The sequence below is a fragment of the Labeo rohita genome, chromosome 6 (assembly GCF_022985175.1).
Source record: "Labeo rohita strain BAU-BD-2019 chromosome 6, IGBB_LRoh.1.0, whole genome shotgun sequence".
NCBI lineage: Eukaryota > Metazoa > Chordata > Actinopteri > Cypriniformes > Cyprinidae > Labeo > Labeo rohita.
In genome coordinates this window covers 21,363,747-21,379,950 of record NC_066874.1, presented here as the reverse complement: position 1 = coordinate 21,379,950, position 16,204 = coordinate 21,363,747, and the positions used below count along the sequence as shown (strand labels likewise).

Below are 16,204 nucleotides of genomic sequence, written 5' to 3'. Positions count from 1 at the left end.
TGAGTATAAAATATTAAGATTAGTGTTTGTATTTTCAATATTTGATTTTGTATAATTGTATTTGGGTTCTTGCTTTGTCCACAATGTGCGTTTACGTCCGTGTATGTCAACATAAGTGCTATGAAAACGTGAACAAATGTTCATCACATGACATTTTGCATGTTTCATCATATTTGCATGAAAATTTGATTGTGGAATCACAAGGACAAGCAAAATTTGGGTTTGAAAAAGAAAAGTAAAATGTAATGCTTGTGATAAATAACGAAGTAAAAATGTCAGAAATGCAATTATCTTGCTGTGGAAAATAACTCCAGAGCTGTGGCAATTGTTTCTAAAAATAGTTATTTTAAGAAAATTCCTCATGCAATCTGTGTATAGGTCAGGGAGCATTCACTTTCTTATTAATTTTTACAATTTTATACAATTTTAAAGTTAATCATACTGAATTGATAGTCCTAGTAATTACAAAACTAGCAATTACAAATTACAAAGCTAGTAATTACTTGTAAATTAAGAATTTAGTTTGTTCATTGTATTTTCAATGTCCATTCCACTAAACTCCGACCCTTGCTATGGTTTTGCGTGTAATCTTCCTACAAAGGCATGTGCGCACACAAATCCAAACGCATAATTTGCTTTTCCCCTGGTATTCACCTGATCATATAATGACTCTCTGTCCGCTCTTCACTGTGTGTGTGGGAGGAAAGAGCTTCTCTCTCCACGTCTCTCTCTCTTTCGCTTTCTCTCTCCACTACACATATTCTTCTAAGCTAATGTTTGTTATCTTGCCTGTTCTGCTTCCTCTATGACGTCGGAGGCAGAGAGAGAGGCAGAGAGAAGAGAGGTGGGTGATTAATACACATATATACAGTATGTATGACAGTACCAATGGCAATGTTCTGCCTATGAACGATAATCCCTCTTGCTTTTGTTCCCGCCGTCCCTTGAGATGAACACAGCCGCTGCTAATGGATCACTGTACCGAAGGAAAGCCCTGCAAAATCTCATTAGACTGTCATTACTGAATATACTGATATTAGACTCACTTATTTTCCCTGTGCAAAACACAGACACCTTATTTGAGAGGCAGAAAGAATAGGACATTTTGTGCTCGTCGAAGCAGCATGGTAGGAAATGTGTATTTTTGTGTGCATGTGTATTTTTTTCATGTTTTGGGGTAAAGCAGACCGTTGTGAGCAGAATGGCACAGAAGGGAGTGAAGGGGTGGGGCTTTTTTGCTCCCCCATTCATATTATGCAAATAGCTCTGAGCCTGCATGCGTCTGATTGGCTGGCTGGATGTGTTGCTGGCTGATAGGACAGATAAAGCAGCATTCAGCAGTGAGGCTGAGAAGAGGAGGAGGAGAGCTTACAAGGAACAAGAGAACGAGAAACGGAAGATACAGAAGGCTTGTATGTACAAGCACAAGCAAAGAAAAGAAATACAGCTACTGTTCTCTTTTAACAACCTGCATGTGCACTGATAGAAGGCAGTGTAAGTGGAAGATTGTAATGACAAGGTTGAATTTCTGACTGTACCGTTGCAGCCCCTCCGGCAGGCAGCCCATTCACAAACAGCGGACCGCTTTGCGCGCGTTGACAGGGGAGAAGATGAGGAGATTCTGAGTGACACTCTTCCTGCGTGGAATTTTCATCTTGTCCCCTGATTTCAGGAGACTAATCTTGGCTGTAGTCCAGTTCATCACTGAACTGAGGAAGCTGAATAAAGCGGAAGAGATATGCGAAGAAAAAGCAGACAAGCAATCAGCGTGAGTGCAGCGTCTGTTTGCACCTGCCACTGAAAAGACAGCTCTGCCAGCACGGCTTTTGTCGTCCGCCTGCCTTCCTGGCGAATGAGAGACGGAGGCCTCTCGGCCGAGGGGAATGGAATCCAGCCATGCCGCTCTGACTGGAGTTGTTGTTTGCCTTGTGCTGTCAGTGGGCAGCCAGTGCCTGCATTCTCCTGCTGCTGCTACTGACTGTTTCCAGATTATCTCAAGAGTGTAGGCTGAAAATATTCTCTGCTTGCTTCCGCCCTTCCACTTTTAGCCGCTCTCAAGCTGAAGCAAGTGATAAACTTACTTACTTACTTGATTACTAGGTAAATGGATGCACTGGAGGGTTAAACTTTCCTTGCAGTCCATTGCATCTAAGACTGATTCTGCATCTCTGGAGGACTGCGCTGGCCTGAATATTTTTCTATTTTCATCCCCCGAGGTGCCATTTTTATCATTAACTGTCCACCGGTAATGCAGAGGCTGTAGTTTCCATAGAAATGAAGATATCTGGGAATCTCTGGAGACTGAGCGTGTCGGACTGAGGAAAAGAACTCCAGAGCTTGGGGTGAAAAGATGTTTTGATGATAGTACAGGTCGCCTGTGCTGAATGGATGAATGAAGGAAGGGTTTCAGGGAGACGTATATTTTCCAGCCATTCCTCATTCTGAGGAAGCAAAGATACCGAGAGGCACTGTTCTGAAAGCTCTCCTTTCTCTGAACCGCCTGAAGCAAACAGCGAACGGGGAACAAGAATGTTAGCCATGTGCTGAAATGCTCTCCTGCTGTCAGTTGACTTACTCAGCGTCCTCATGTTGAGCTGTATTCTTTAAATTTTTAACTTTTTGGAATACCTGTTGAAAATCTACCTTGTTAAACAGAGGACATTGATGTTTTCATGAGTGCCTGTCACTTTTAGGTGAGAAAAGTTAGAAACGGACTGCTCTAGCATGTGGGGGAAAATTGTTCGGTAGTCATTTGCTAATCTTATAGGATGATCGCATCTGTTTTTTGCTGTGGATGAGCATGACATCAGCAAAGAGCGAATTCCCAGCACTGAAACCCAAAACCGGGTCTCTGACAGATCATTTGTGCCTCATGGAATTCTGATAAATCTTGTGTAGTGGACTGTATCCTTGATTAGGAAAGTGGGACAACTTCACTAAAGTCGGAATTCAGATACAAGACAAGTAAAATGGATGACTCCAGTATATTAAGGAGGAGAGGCCTTCAGGTAAGGATGGAATGATGCATCTAACATCAAACAAGTTTGCTTTAGTTTAATTTGTCCGACTTTGCTTCCTTTCTCAGTCTTCACTGTAGTTTGCTGTGATGTGTCAGCACATTCACAAATTTTAAGCACTGCAGAAAGCAAGAAAACTCTGCCTTGGGATCAAATTATCCAGTTTTGTCAAGCAATGTGAACCTTTCGAATGTGTCTCGGTGATAACATTGCCGTGGTCTCGGTGGATTTCGAATTAATTCAGGGCAAAATTCAGCATTTTTCCTTCTCGTATCAGTTTGGCTGTCTCTCATTCTTTAAATGATTTGCTTACTAGCTTTCCTGTCTCCTTTGCTGTTTGAATTACAGGAACTGTGTCAATAGTTATCATCATGACTCAGTGATTTAAACTGGTACACGTTTTTGTTTGGACAGCTGAACAAAGATTGAATCAGACAGAAAGTGTTTTAGACTGCCATTAATACTAGAAATGTTAATCAGGAATGTAACAACTGTACTAAACCTTGAATCCCCCCTCATAATGAAGCTAAAGGCAATTCTTTGTTGGGCCGGTTATTATGTATAGTACATGTGTGAGGCGTTCTGGCTTTGACTTGCCTGGCATAACACAAACATGCTTGTGTGTATATATAGACACAAATTAACACTTAATCACCTGACGCAGATTCTAAACTAGGGAGTGTAATTGCACACATCAACAAATATATTCTTGGCTTTTTGCACGCCCATCTCTTTTACACCCTTCAGTTTAGTTTTTTTTCTGTGTTGTGTAACTGCATTCACTGTCAGTTCATTAGTTAACCCCGTGTAGATGAAGACTGCTTTGTTAAATGTTGAAAACATTGTCCCTTGATGCCAAGTACAATGTCAAGAGATGCATACTGTGAGGTTGTTTTTTATATCTCATGTCTATATTCAATATCAACACTAATTGAACTACAGCATTATCTACACAATGCAGAGCTGCTATTTGAGAAGCTATTTGATTCTGTAATTTAGCTCCTTGCCCGCAGGGTTTTTAGCAGGGTAGATAAAATGTTAGTAAACAAGATGAAAAGAAAATTGACAATGTCCTGCTGTAATTCGGATAATATTTAAAAGGCTCATGTGAAATGGAGCAGTGCGGGATTGCACTGAAGTGTCATTCACTGGAAAGGCATTTTCTGTTCAAGTAGTATTGTATCCAGGAGGTGTGTTGTTTTTGATGTGTGTGTATTTTTGCGTTATGAGCAGCATAGGCGCAGTTTGTTTCCATTCCAGGTAATAGTGGGGGTTTTAAGGCACTTTACAGTTCTCAGTGCTGTCTTTTTTGCTAGGGTGTCTGTGTTTTTGCCCGTTGGCTGTGGGGATGGATGTTGGTTGAGTTGAACTCTGTGTTGTGTCTGTTCACTCAGCTGTGCAGTTGGGAGGTTTTGTCTCGGTAAATCCACCGTAGGGCTTTCAGTCTGCCAGAACCGGGCAGTGAGATGAAGCAGCGGGCTTATTCTGCTATCTACTGTAACATCTCATTTAACTTCATATCCTGTTTCTACAATCACTCCGAGTCCGTCAGCAGAATCTGAACAGCTTCACTAGAAACGCATACACTAGTGTTCAAAAGTTTGAAGCCAATAAGATTTTTTAATGTTTTTGAAAGAAGCCTTTTATGCTCCCAAAGGCTGTGTTCATTTGTTTAAAAACTATGGTAAAATATATTTTTTATGTTTAGATTAGTGCTGTCAAAATTAACGCAAGCAATTACATTTTTCCAGTTTAACAGCATTAAAAATATTTAACGCAGTTAACTCAGGGGCGGGGCTGGTTGGCCACCCCACTCACAACTATTGCTTCTGTCTCTTTTCTTGACAAGAAGTGTGTTTTAATCACAGAACATGTTTACAACCACATCAAGCTAGAGACTTTTCAGATGCACACTCCAACTTCGTCTCAGCACCAGGCATTAGTTAAACAAGCATGGAAACAGTACAGGTGACTTGTGAGCTTTAGTCAAACAACATTGAGCTGTGGCCTGATGAGGTGTTGTCAGGCCATGTGTTGGTAAAATTTATTTTCCTGTCCCGTCACCTGTTATGTGCTCGTAGCACGTGCGCTTCAATTGCAAGCAGAAATGAGGCGGCGTGCGCTGTAGCCTGTATTATTTCATATTAAAGCGCAAATGAAACATCGAGCATGCATGTCAGATCTGCGGTACGTTCAGCAGTGGCAGCTCTTAAAGTAATAGCAGTCAAGTAAGCTGATAACCCAGCTGCTGTAATGTCTGTTAATAAAAGAACTAAAAAAAAAGAGGAAGTCAACTTTTGTAGCTTTAAGGATTAATCTATGTGTAATTTAGTATTTAGTGTTTATTCAGTTTCTGTATTTCCTAATTACTGAAGGATATAGGTAAAAAAAAAAAAAATTTATAAAGTCTAATAAATGTTAAAATTGATAGCTCTGAGTTGTACTGTAATGTTGAATGGCTATAATTAATAATTAATGGGATTAATCACGATTAATTTAAGAAAAATGTGCGATTAATTAGTTATTTTTTAAACGATTAACAGCAATAGTTTAGATATAAAATCTATGTTTAAAATTAAAAATAATTTTTTGTCATTTTTGACATACAGCGCCATTGCACTACAGGCGTCCCGAGTTCGAATCCTCATTTGAAGCCGCATTTAAACTGCGTTTTGGAAGTTCAAAGTCGGGGGCACCATATCAGTCCATTATATGAAGAAAAATCCTATTACATTATCTGTACATTTTTGTTCTGGAAGTAGACTTCTCCTTTAATGCATCTATGCTAAATAAAATATTGATTTCCTAAAAAAAAAAATATTTTTTTTGGAAACACTACAAATAAGGTGTCATGTGTTAACAAACTATGAACAATGAATGAACAATACATCTATTACAGTATTTATTCATCTTTTGAAATGCTAATTAATAAAAGTAGTAAAGTAGTCGTTCATTGTTCATGTTAGTCTGCAGTGCATTAACTAATGTTAACAAACACAACTTGTGATTTTAATAATGCATTAGTAAATGCTGAAATTAACATAAACTAAGATTAATAAATGCTGTAGAAGTATTGTTCATTCTTAGTTTGTTAACTAATGAACCTTTTTGTAAAGTGTTATGCATTTTTCTTACCCCAAACTTTTGAACGCTAGTGTATGCGTATATTCTCTGGAGGTCTGTTGAGATCCATATTTTCTTTACGAACATATTGACTGATTGCTGATGAATAGGTCATTATGGCTTTAAGCCATGCATCCCCTTAATGCTCTAAAGTGGTCTGGGCAGTCAGTCACATGGGGACCAGGCCCAATATTGCTGGCCAGTGTGAGACGCAGCGCCCTGAAAATCCACATTTGGCAGTGTTTATGGGAAGAGGTTAAAGGCTGAAGGAGAGACTAAATCTCTGTAATGCTTCTGAGTGGTCTCCTGAGGCCCAGGCCTGTTTAATGCCTTTTCCTCAATGTCAATGGTCATCCACATGTCCCTGACAATCAAACACTCTTTGGTCACAGCTTTAAATTGTTCATTAGGCACTCAGCGCATGGCGTGACCTCCCTTATCCAATTGGTCAATTTGTTAATGAATCAAAATAAATGTTTCTGACAAGTGATAAAAGCTTAGGTGTATGCTGTTTGCTTTGCAATGTAACAACTTGCCACATTAATTTAAAATATGGAGTCACAGCTTTTTGGTTATTATAATTTTTTACTGCTTAAAACACAATCCATTTTAGATAAACATTTGCTTATGTATTTTTAAACTCTCAGTATTTGACCAAAGTGTACAGTGAGGTAGTCGATGATATCCAGCCATAAAATATATAAATATATACTGTATTGTGTACCACTATGTTTCAATTCACCATGCCTGTTTATAATTGTAATGTAAAATTGTTGACTAGCAAGAGATATATAAAAATCATATGGTATAGCCTCTTTAAATGCCTTAAATCCATATTTACAAGTGCAAATGCTTAGTACTTCAGTCATTTTTAAAGGTTAAGTAGTTTGTCCTGTTACATCATTTCAGGTTTTGTGCTCTTTTATTCCTCCTTTGGAAATACTTCTTTAGAAAATATGAAAATGTCTATCCAGCTCATCTCAATTCCAAGGATCAGAAGTGGAATTTCACAAGTGAAAGTGAAATGAATAATCTTTTTGTGAGAGGTGCAAGCTGATTAAACCGTGTTTGCTCTTCACTCTTATCTGTGGTGATGTTGGAGGCTTGATTTTTTCCTCATGATTGCTCGGGTGAAAGTATTCATAGGACTTCAGTTTTGCATGTGACATAACACACTGATAGATGCCCCTATATTGCTTAGAATGTGTTGTTTAGATATTATCTAATTCACACTCTCCAATTTCAGGCAGTTAATCGGTGTACCCTTTATTGAGACGTTAGAACTGGGAATGCAGGTCTCGCTTCTCTAGCTCTATTGTTTGTGTTGATTACCTGGAGATAGAGGTGTTGGTGTTGGGACTTTTGCTCTTCAGGTGCAGATGAGCTGTGGAGGAGTGGAGCGTAGAGGTGCCGCTGGGCTCTTCATCTTTGTGTTTCTCCCATTTCCTGACAGGTTAGAGTGTTAAATTGTTCTTATGCCCTGGTGCGTTTGTAGGCGAGGATATCAGACATCAGGAGATTGTACCTGCGGGCTGTACTGAATCGGAAAAGAAAGGGAGGCGGTGATGGAGAGGGTGCAGATTTTGGGGGATGAGATCTTTAGGAGGTAGTTCAGGTTGTAATGACACACATTTCCACTCCTATTGCTTTTTATTAACCATAACAGTCTGGTGCAATGACCCACTTTATGCCTATTCATTTTCAACTGCTGGCTTTGATAAGCAGCTTGTCTTTCCCTTCTTTCAACGGGATCAACTTTTATATTTTAAATGTAATGTTTATGTTTTTATATATTTTTAGGGGTTCAAGCACGTAGTGCTGAAACCCTATTGTAATTGTTAGAATGGCCAAGGATCAGCAATCTCCACGTAAAACTGATCGTGCAGACCAAACTCTAAATCGTAGAGACTTGAAACTTGGAGGGATGGTAGTACTCACACCATTTACAATGTCACCAAAGCTCACCCCAACTGGCCTGATGGGGGCACTACAGCGATCAAAAAGTATGAAATCGCTCATAACTCCTAAATGGTTCGTCGCAGGCTTAAGTGTCTTATGCCGTCAGAATCCTTGGCTCTCACTGGACAAAATGCACGCCTCTGATTCGTCCAATTGTGAAATTGCGAAATTTTGGTGTATTTTGCATTTATTGAAAAACCTACTTTTGCAAACTTGTCCTGTGCAGGAAGATTCTCTGGAGAGTGAATATTAATAATTTAAAAAATTGAACTTTCGACTCTCCATTGCAAGAGGCAGGGCTGTTTTTACTAAATGACATTTGCCGATAAACTTTGAGCGACTGTTAGACAAGGTTAACAGAGGTCCGTCAGAACAAAACTCTGTGAAATTAGAAAGGTCTGTAAAAAAATTAAAAAAAATCGGCCACTGGGGGGGTTGGGGGTGGGGGGCGCAATTCTCTGCAGTGCAATTCTCTGGACTCTCTAGGTCAATAATTATCAAAAAATGTTGAAATGTACACTTTGGCAGGCTATAATGGGGTCATTTAGAAAAGGGGCCTGTCAAAATCTACCTAAAAGCCTATAATGCCTAAACAAAATTTCAAAACTTCACGAAACCCGGTGAACACATGCGACAGGTGATTCTAAACAAGCATTCAAAGTTTTAGGGAGATCAGACCACAGCTGGTGCTATAACAGTCATAAACGTTAAACACCATGTTTCTATGGTAAATTACCTGGATTTGCCAAAAATGTGTTTTTTAATTATTGATTTACCTGGTTACAGGCTTGCTAAATAAGATGTAATGTCTTTTTTTGTATGTGCTTAAATATGTTAAAGTACTTGAACCCCGTAATCGCTGCTTGCAGCTATATTTTTAAATGTTTTTATTGCATTACATTACAAAAAGTGTCAAAAAACGCATACATTGATTTTCCTGATCATCAAGAGAGGGTGTACATGTGTAGAAATCCTTTGTTGTTGTTTTATATCTCAGCTTCCTGGTTCCCAATCTCTTTTACACTCATTTTTAAATCTGTAATCTGGCAGACTACCAATATTGAAGCAAATGGTCCTAATTCTGCAAGGAATTATCGTATTGGGGCAGTGTAGGCAAAAACAACACCATATCAAGTAATCTGCTTTTACTTTAGCAGATTAAAAGTAGGAAAAAAGGTTTCAAGGTGTCTCAGTTGGGCATAGTTGTTTTAAAGAGAATGTAGTAAGGCTGGTGTGTGGAGTGCGTGCTGGACATTGACGGTTATGGCCAGCTCCAGGATCCTATCAGTGGACAGTGATGAGAACAGAAGGCCATTAGCCTGCAGGCGCTCAGTGAGCTGGTACGGAGTCAGACTGTGCATTCTCAAGGAATCAATACAGGCTGCGTCTCAGGCTGGGCAGGTAAGAGAGAAATTTAGGGTTTGTAAGCAGTGCTTTCATTCATTAAAAAAAAAAAATTTGTTTAGTGAGAAGAATTTGTGAAGGCCATCTGGATTTGTCAGTATGTTTTAATATGTGTATGTTGCATTTTTTAATACTTTATGGAGTTCTTAATCCTTTTTAACATTTACAGCCCTAAACCCAAAACAAACAAGGACAAAACTATTTCATTTCTATGAAAATTCTCTATGCTAGAATAATAGAACACTCTCTGAAGCCATTATTTGTCGTGCAAAATCTGTTGAAATTTCCTACCAACGCCACAGCATCTGCATTATCTATTTATTGAAATTTGTCGTTTGTGGTCATGTTTTCCAGGTTTACAATCAACTTGAACCCCAGTTATTGCCACTCTCCTTTTATAGATGTGCTCTTGTAACCTTCAGCTCAGGAAATCATGTGAATTTCAAAACCAACATCTCGTAATTTTGTTACTTTGTGTCTCGTAGTCAAATCCTAGCTGGAGGCATGACTGACAATTTGCAATTATTGATGCAGCATTGTATTTTGTCACTGTGAAAACAACATTCATGGCTATTGAGCTGCTAAATAACTCGTGACTGCACTCTGACCAGAACATCCGCTTACCAAGAAGCTAAAAGGATAGTTTCTGATGACTCAGCTGTGTATTAGAGCCGGCATTAGTCTAGTTTCCCCTGAGATTTGCATTCTCATTAATATCTCACTTTTAATACAGCATTAGCCTAAAGAATAGCTTGATATCATAATTAAAGGATAAAGGCCCATTAGTTTCAGCACATCAGTGTACACAAAGAATAGCTGTTTTGAATGGATGTACAGTGTTGCCCATTGCAAACACCTCCTCAGCCCCTGCATGAGACGTGCTCGAATGAACACCACCGCTGTGGAAGTCATATTACTCTAGTGCACTGCACATGATTGAAGTACGCTCACTCTTTAAGGTCGTTCAGACTGCAGAGATGCCTGTGTCCTAGTTTTGTGTGTCCTCATAACAGTACAGTGCACTCTAAACACTCAAAGGTGCTAAGATCTTTTTTCCTAATACCTGTTTCCTTGAAAATAAGTTTCTCACTGGAACTTGTTCTGCATGTTTTTGTAATACGATAGTGCTGCTTCAGGATTATCTGATTGTCGACATCCAGAGAAAACAAAAATGCAAAAAAATGTATATGTTTATGCACTTTTCGTGGTTGATTTGCCTAAGACAAATGTGGCCTATAGTAGACAGAAGCCAGGAGTTGGACACATTCAGGATACTGAGGTAGCAAAGAAGGAAATAAATATAAAAGACTAATAGATAATCAAATTTTTCAGTTATAGTCTGTTTGCATCCCATCCATTTGTTGTTCAGTATACTTTTGGCTGTTCTGTCAGCACAGTAAAGCCTTGTCTTTTCCTAAAATGGTTGAAAACAGACCTTGACTTTAAAGTACGAGGGATGTGAATGAAGACACTGTTTTCTACATACACCATGCTCCTACTTGGGGTAGTGAGGCGATGCTGCCAGCCCCCCGTCAAAGACTTGGATAAATGCATTAAGAGCGCAGCAATAAGCTCACTTTGAGACCAACGTGAGAGCATGAGATCATCGTTTTAGACTGAATAGGGAAGGAGGGGTGAAGGGGAAAATGCCAGAAAGAGAGTGGACTCAGCTGCCAGAGATTGAAATGCACACATACACAAACCCAGACTTGGATTGGTGGCTTCACAGCAGAGAGTATTACTTAGCGGTAATAAATTCTGCTCTTCGAGCAGGCTTAATCAGTGTTGTCCCCCTTGTCTTTGAGATAAGCCATTAAGATAGACAGTAAAAGACATTCAATCAATGACAAATGGGTTAAAAATCCTGTTTGACCATAATTGGAGATCACAAACTGCTGAAAAGATTCAAAGTCAGCATTAAACTGTATGTGCAACCACTTGCACATGTAATGTGATGTTTTATGGTGAAACAAGATATTCGCTAAGAAGAAAATGTAGGGAGGAACTTGATTTTATCTATCAGGAATTGATTGCATTGTGTAAAGTAGGTGGTACATATCAGAATGGGGCCTGATCAAGTTTCCAGTCGGTTGTGGAGGATGCATCTCAATATGTCCTGTTCTTTGTCAAATGTATTATTGTTTACTGTTATTGCCATAATGTTTATTGCACTGTTAACAGCATTATGTAATCCAGTCTGGTCTCATTGTTAATACACTGGTATTAGCACATAATGTTTAGAAACACAAAATGCACTTTTTGTATGTTTTTATTTATGCTGAAACAAACAATTTGGGCGTATTTTAACATTTAAAACCTTAACCTACCACCAACCTAAACCGACCCATTTTACAGCGAAAAAACATATTAAACATATATTTATTTTATAATCGCTAATCCCACTCCTACCTCTAAACCGAACCATAACTATTTCTGTATACTATAAAGAAAAACATGATAGACAGATCAAGTGCAATCGGATTAATTTATTTATTACAAAAATGTCAAAAGCAGTACCAAAAGTAATGCAAATGGCAATGCGTTGCAGACGCAGTCCTCCCTGGTGGAATATAATAGTTTTGTATGAGGTGTAGAGCAGTTTAAGTTGTTAATAGCTGAAAATATTATATAGATTATTATCCCGATTCACTGAGAAAGGCACAAATTTCTCATTTAAACACCTCACCAGAAACACGGCGTGTCACAATCTGTGACAAAGCAGGTGAGAGCCAGTGAGCATTCGAAACTATTTTTGTATATTAACACAAAATCCATGACTTTTTGCAAAATTGGGTAAAAATTGGACCAATGGTCGAGGAGGAGTTCGAAAATGTAGGTTTTCAACGCGTGAACAGGAAGTTCAACTGGCTATGACAAAAATGGTGTCTATGTTCTCGGCACGACCCATAGAATATAGTTAGACCAATAGTTTCATTACATTATCATTTCTGACCATGAGAAACTTTTTAAGTACTGTCACAGCATGGTGCCAAAGACACATATCTAGTTTCGTAACAATACGCCAGTGCGATCATAAAATCTAGCATTTTATGACAAAATTCAAAATGACAGACACCCAAAATGGCTGACATGGGAAAACTGGGTATGGTTTGACTTGGCATGTTGCCTCGAAACAAATTTTTTTAATATCTCCTGATCACTAGACACTGTTGCACCGAAACTGTGCAGGTAGCCTCAGGTCATGGTTGTTATAACACACACCAACTTCAGAATACGTTAAAGCAGAGGTCTCAGACTCAGTTCCTCTAGACTGTGCAGAGCTGTGTCCCTCCAGGAATTGTGGAGATAGCATCATGTTCATTTTTACAAGTTCGCACATTATTTGAGAACTTCAATTCCATAACTTTTTGCCAGATGGTCTAAAGATAATCTGAGCCAATGTTGGGGAAAATCAGACAAACCATCTAGGATGAGTTTGAAAAAGTAGGTTTCTTAACTATGGGCTTCCCTAGATTAGAGTGGAAGAAGAACGCCAGTGGATATAATAGGTGTCATCGCACCTTTGGTGCTTGGACCCCATAAATAAATGCAGTGATTTCAATATTCGTAAGGATTCATTTGTAAGTCATGTTCATATGTAAATAATTTACATTTTAGATGTAATCAATATGTCAGTATTGTAGGTTTAAATGCTGAAAATACGTTAGTATTGTATGTTTAGATGCTGTAAAAACGTAAGTAAATGTACGTTTTGTAGAATCACATTTTATGTAAAATATATACAAATTATCATGAGATCATGTTGAGTTATCATCATGTTTTGCATCAAGTAGAAGCCTCAAAATGCGTTATCAATTTGGCTGTTGATTAACATTTTCTGTATCTGCATGAACTAGATGACGTCAACTGAAAAGGAAGGTCATTTCAAAGCCAGGGCTAGTCATTGCATTTTGATGAAAGAGAAGAAACTCATTTGGAATGATGTGCACTAATTAATCACTCACAGTAAGACTAGAAACATTTTAAGAAAGTAAATGGCATCAGTTTTGATTTCATGTTGGCTTTAGAATTAAATGAGAGGTTATAAGTACAAAAGCTGTTTCCTTTCAGAGGCTTCATCAAGGACCCAGACAAGCTGCAATAAAAAAAAAAACACATATTTATAAAAAACCTACCACAGATATATAGTTAGTGAATCTAAATCACTTCTACATTGATCTTGATTTTCTAGTGTGGCAGCAAAATTTGCCCATTAAGATGTTTTTATTGGTCTGTGGGTGAAGAATAGAGGAGGATGCCAGAATAGTGTCTAGACACCCCCCTGCCCACACTTGGCCGTAGGCTAAATACTGTTTTCAAACACAGTTTCACAAAAACAACACATTTGGACAAACGAGGACACAGTACTTCTTCACTACAATTCTCTCCCGATGGAAGCTATAATACTGTGACCATCACTTTTCTTTTTCTTCCGTTTGCTGCTTTTTTTCCCTTTTGTCTGGCACTTGAAGTCAGTGGTCTCTTCTGTAGCACCTCTCTCAGTAGGCATTAATCAAATGCACAGCAAAATAGCAGTATGTTGGTAGCGTGTCTGTCTGTTCGCGCGGTTGGGGGCGGTTTTTGATCGTCTGCCTCTCGTGTGGTATCCTCCCTGGGGAGCCAGACCTCCGTCTACCCTCACACAGTCATTTCTCCTTCAGCTCCTAGTAATGAGCACCATTGCTCCTTTTGTCTCTCTTTGTATCTGGCGTCTCTTCTGCCGTCCATAGCGTGTTCATGGGCTCCATGTCTTGATGGCTCTTGGCTCTTTTATTCATCTGGGTGTGGCGTGTTGCCATCTGTATCCACTGTATTCTCAGTCTATTTTCTCATCACATTATATTTTCATTTTCTTCACCTTCTGTGATTTCATTTTCCTGTCTTGTGTTCATTTTCTACTACAAGAGCACATTTGTTTTTGTCTTCCTGAGAGGCACGTTTTAGTGGTTGTTTTATTATTCTGGAAAATTCTGTAGCGGTTTTCTTTGACCAAGACAAATGAGGTTCTTTCTCTAGCATGCAGACATTTGTGCCGAGGCTGTGTGTGTGGGGATTGTGTTCGGGGTTTATGTGGGGGGTGGCGGATATGCCAGAAGTGTGAACTGAGGATGTTTGTGTGTCAGGGAGTTTGATAGCACCTGGGAGTCGAAAACTGACGACCGGAGAAGTGTCTGTTCACCTACTGGTAATGAACTCAGACTTGCAGTCATGGGGGACAGGAGGAAGACTGCGAGAATGTCAGAGGCAAAGATGGGACAAATATGACTTCATTACTCTCCTAGAGGAGCAGGGGATCTGTTTAGGAGTGTTGTATTATTTAAAGTACAGTACACTTTACACTTTTTCTTTACACAATATTTGTTCATACTTTATTTCAACATCCAGGTCACGCTATTAACCAAATATTAACTATGACTTTTGCCTCAATAAACTGCTTAATAAATTTGCTGCTTAGTAATATTAAGTAGAGTAGTTGTTGAGTTAGATATTGGGTCGGATTAGGGATGTACAATATGGTCATGCAGAATATGTGCTTTATAAGCACTAAAAACAGCCAATATATTAATAATAAACATGCTAATATGCAACTAGTTAAAAGTGAGAACTGGTCCCTACACTTGAGTGTTATTTCTCCCAACTTTTTGGTAAATAATCTTTGTATTTTAAGGGTTTAGGTTATTTTAGGTTTTATATGGCCACATTGCCCAAACAAAACAAAACAAAAAACAAAAAAAAAAAACAGTTACTATAAGTAACTTTAAGTACGATATAACAGCATATACTTTTTTTTTTTTTTTTTTTTTCAAACAATGATCAATTATATTTCATATGTTTTATATTCACTAGAATATGCTGGCTTTCAAAAGTTAAGTATTATATGAATAAAAAACAGTAAATACAGTATTACTGTGAAATATTATTGCAACGTAATTTTACAATTACAATTCTATTTTAATATATATAACATTTTTGTTTATTTATTTACACAGGTGCTTGAGTTTTTGAAATTTAAGGCCTGGGAAATCCTTGAAAATAAAAATATTTCTGAAGAGGTACTTGAAAAGTGCTTGACTTATTGAAACACAGTGTATCTATTAAATAAGTGTTTATTTTTTTTAATAAGCACATGTTTTTGCACAATTAAAAAAACATTATACCCGTTTTTTATTTGTTTGCCTATTTCAGTGAATGTTCTAAAAGCATCGAGCTAAACCAGTTGTAGTACTGACAGTGTTGTCTAAACATGGCTGAAGAAGCAAAAAGAGGAACAGATGAACCCAATTAATTGAGTGAGTCACTTAAAGGAGAACTCCACTTCCAGAACAACAATTTACAAATAATTTACTCACCCAGAGCCTGTGCTACGCAAGCTTTTGTGCCTAAAAAGTATACAAATCTTTATTTAAAAAAAAAAAAATGACAGATCATTTCAGTAGATAAGACCCTTCTTCCTCAGCTGGGATCGTTTAGAGCCCTTCAAAGCTGCATTTAAACTACATTTTGGAAGTTCAAAATCGGGGCAGCAAGTCCATTATATGGAAAAAAATCCTGAAATGCTTTCCTCAAAAAACATAATTTCTTTATGACTGAAGACAGAAAGACATGAACATCTTGGATGACAATGGGGTGAGAAAATTATTTGTAAATTGTTGTTCTGGAAGTGGAGTTCTCCTTTAAGCTGGAATTGCTCTGATTGATTC

General features: G+C 38.2%; 1 protein-coding gene across 1 annotated transcript in view; it reads left to right on the top strand.

The window, feature by feature from the left end:
- The first annotated feature begins 1,329 nt into the window (after positions 1-1,329).
- Positions 1,330-16,204, top strand: part of mast2 (microtubule associated serine/threonine kinase 2) — a 91,806-nt gene continuing 76,931 nt past the window's right edge. Inside the window, exon 1 of the mRNA XM_051111505.1 lies at positions 1,330-3,008. Within this exon, the coding sequence (XP_050967462.1) occupies positions 2,970-3,008 (39 nt within the window). The 5' untranslated portion in view covers positions 1,330-2,969. The remainder of the gene's footprint in view (positions 3,009-16,204) is intronic.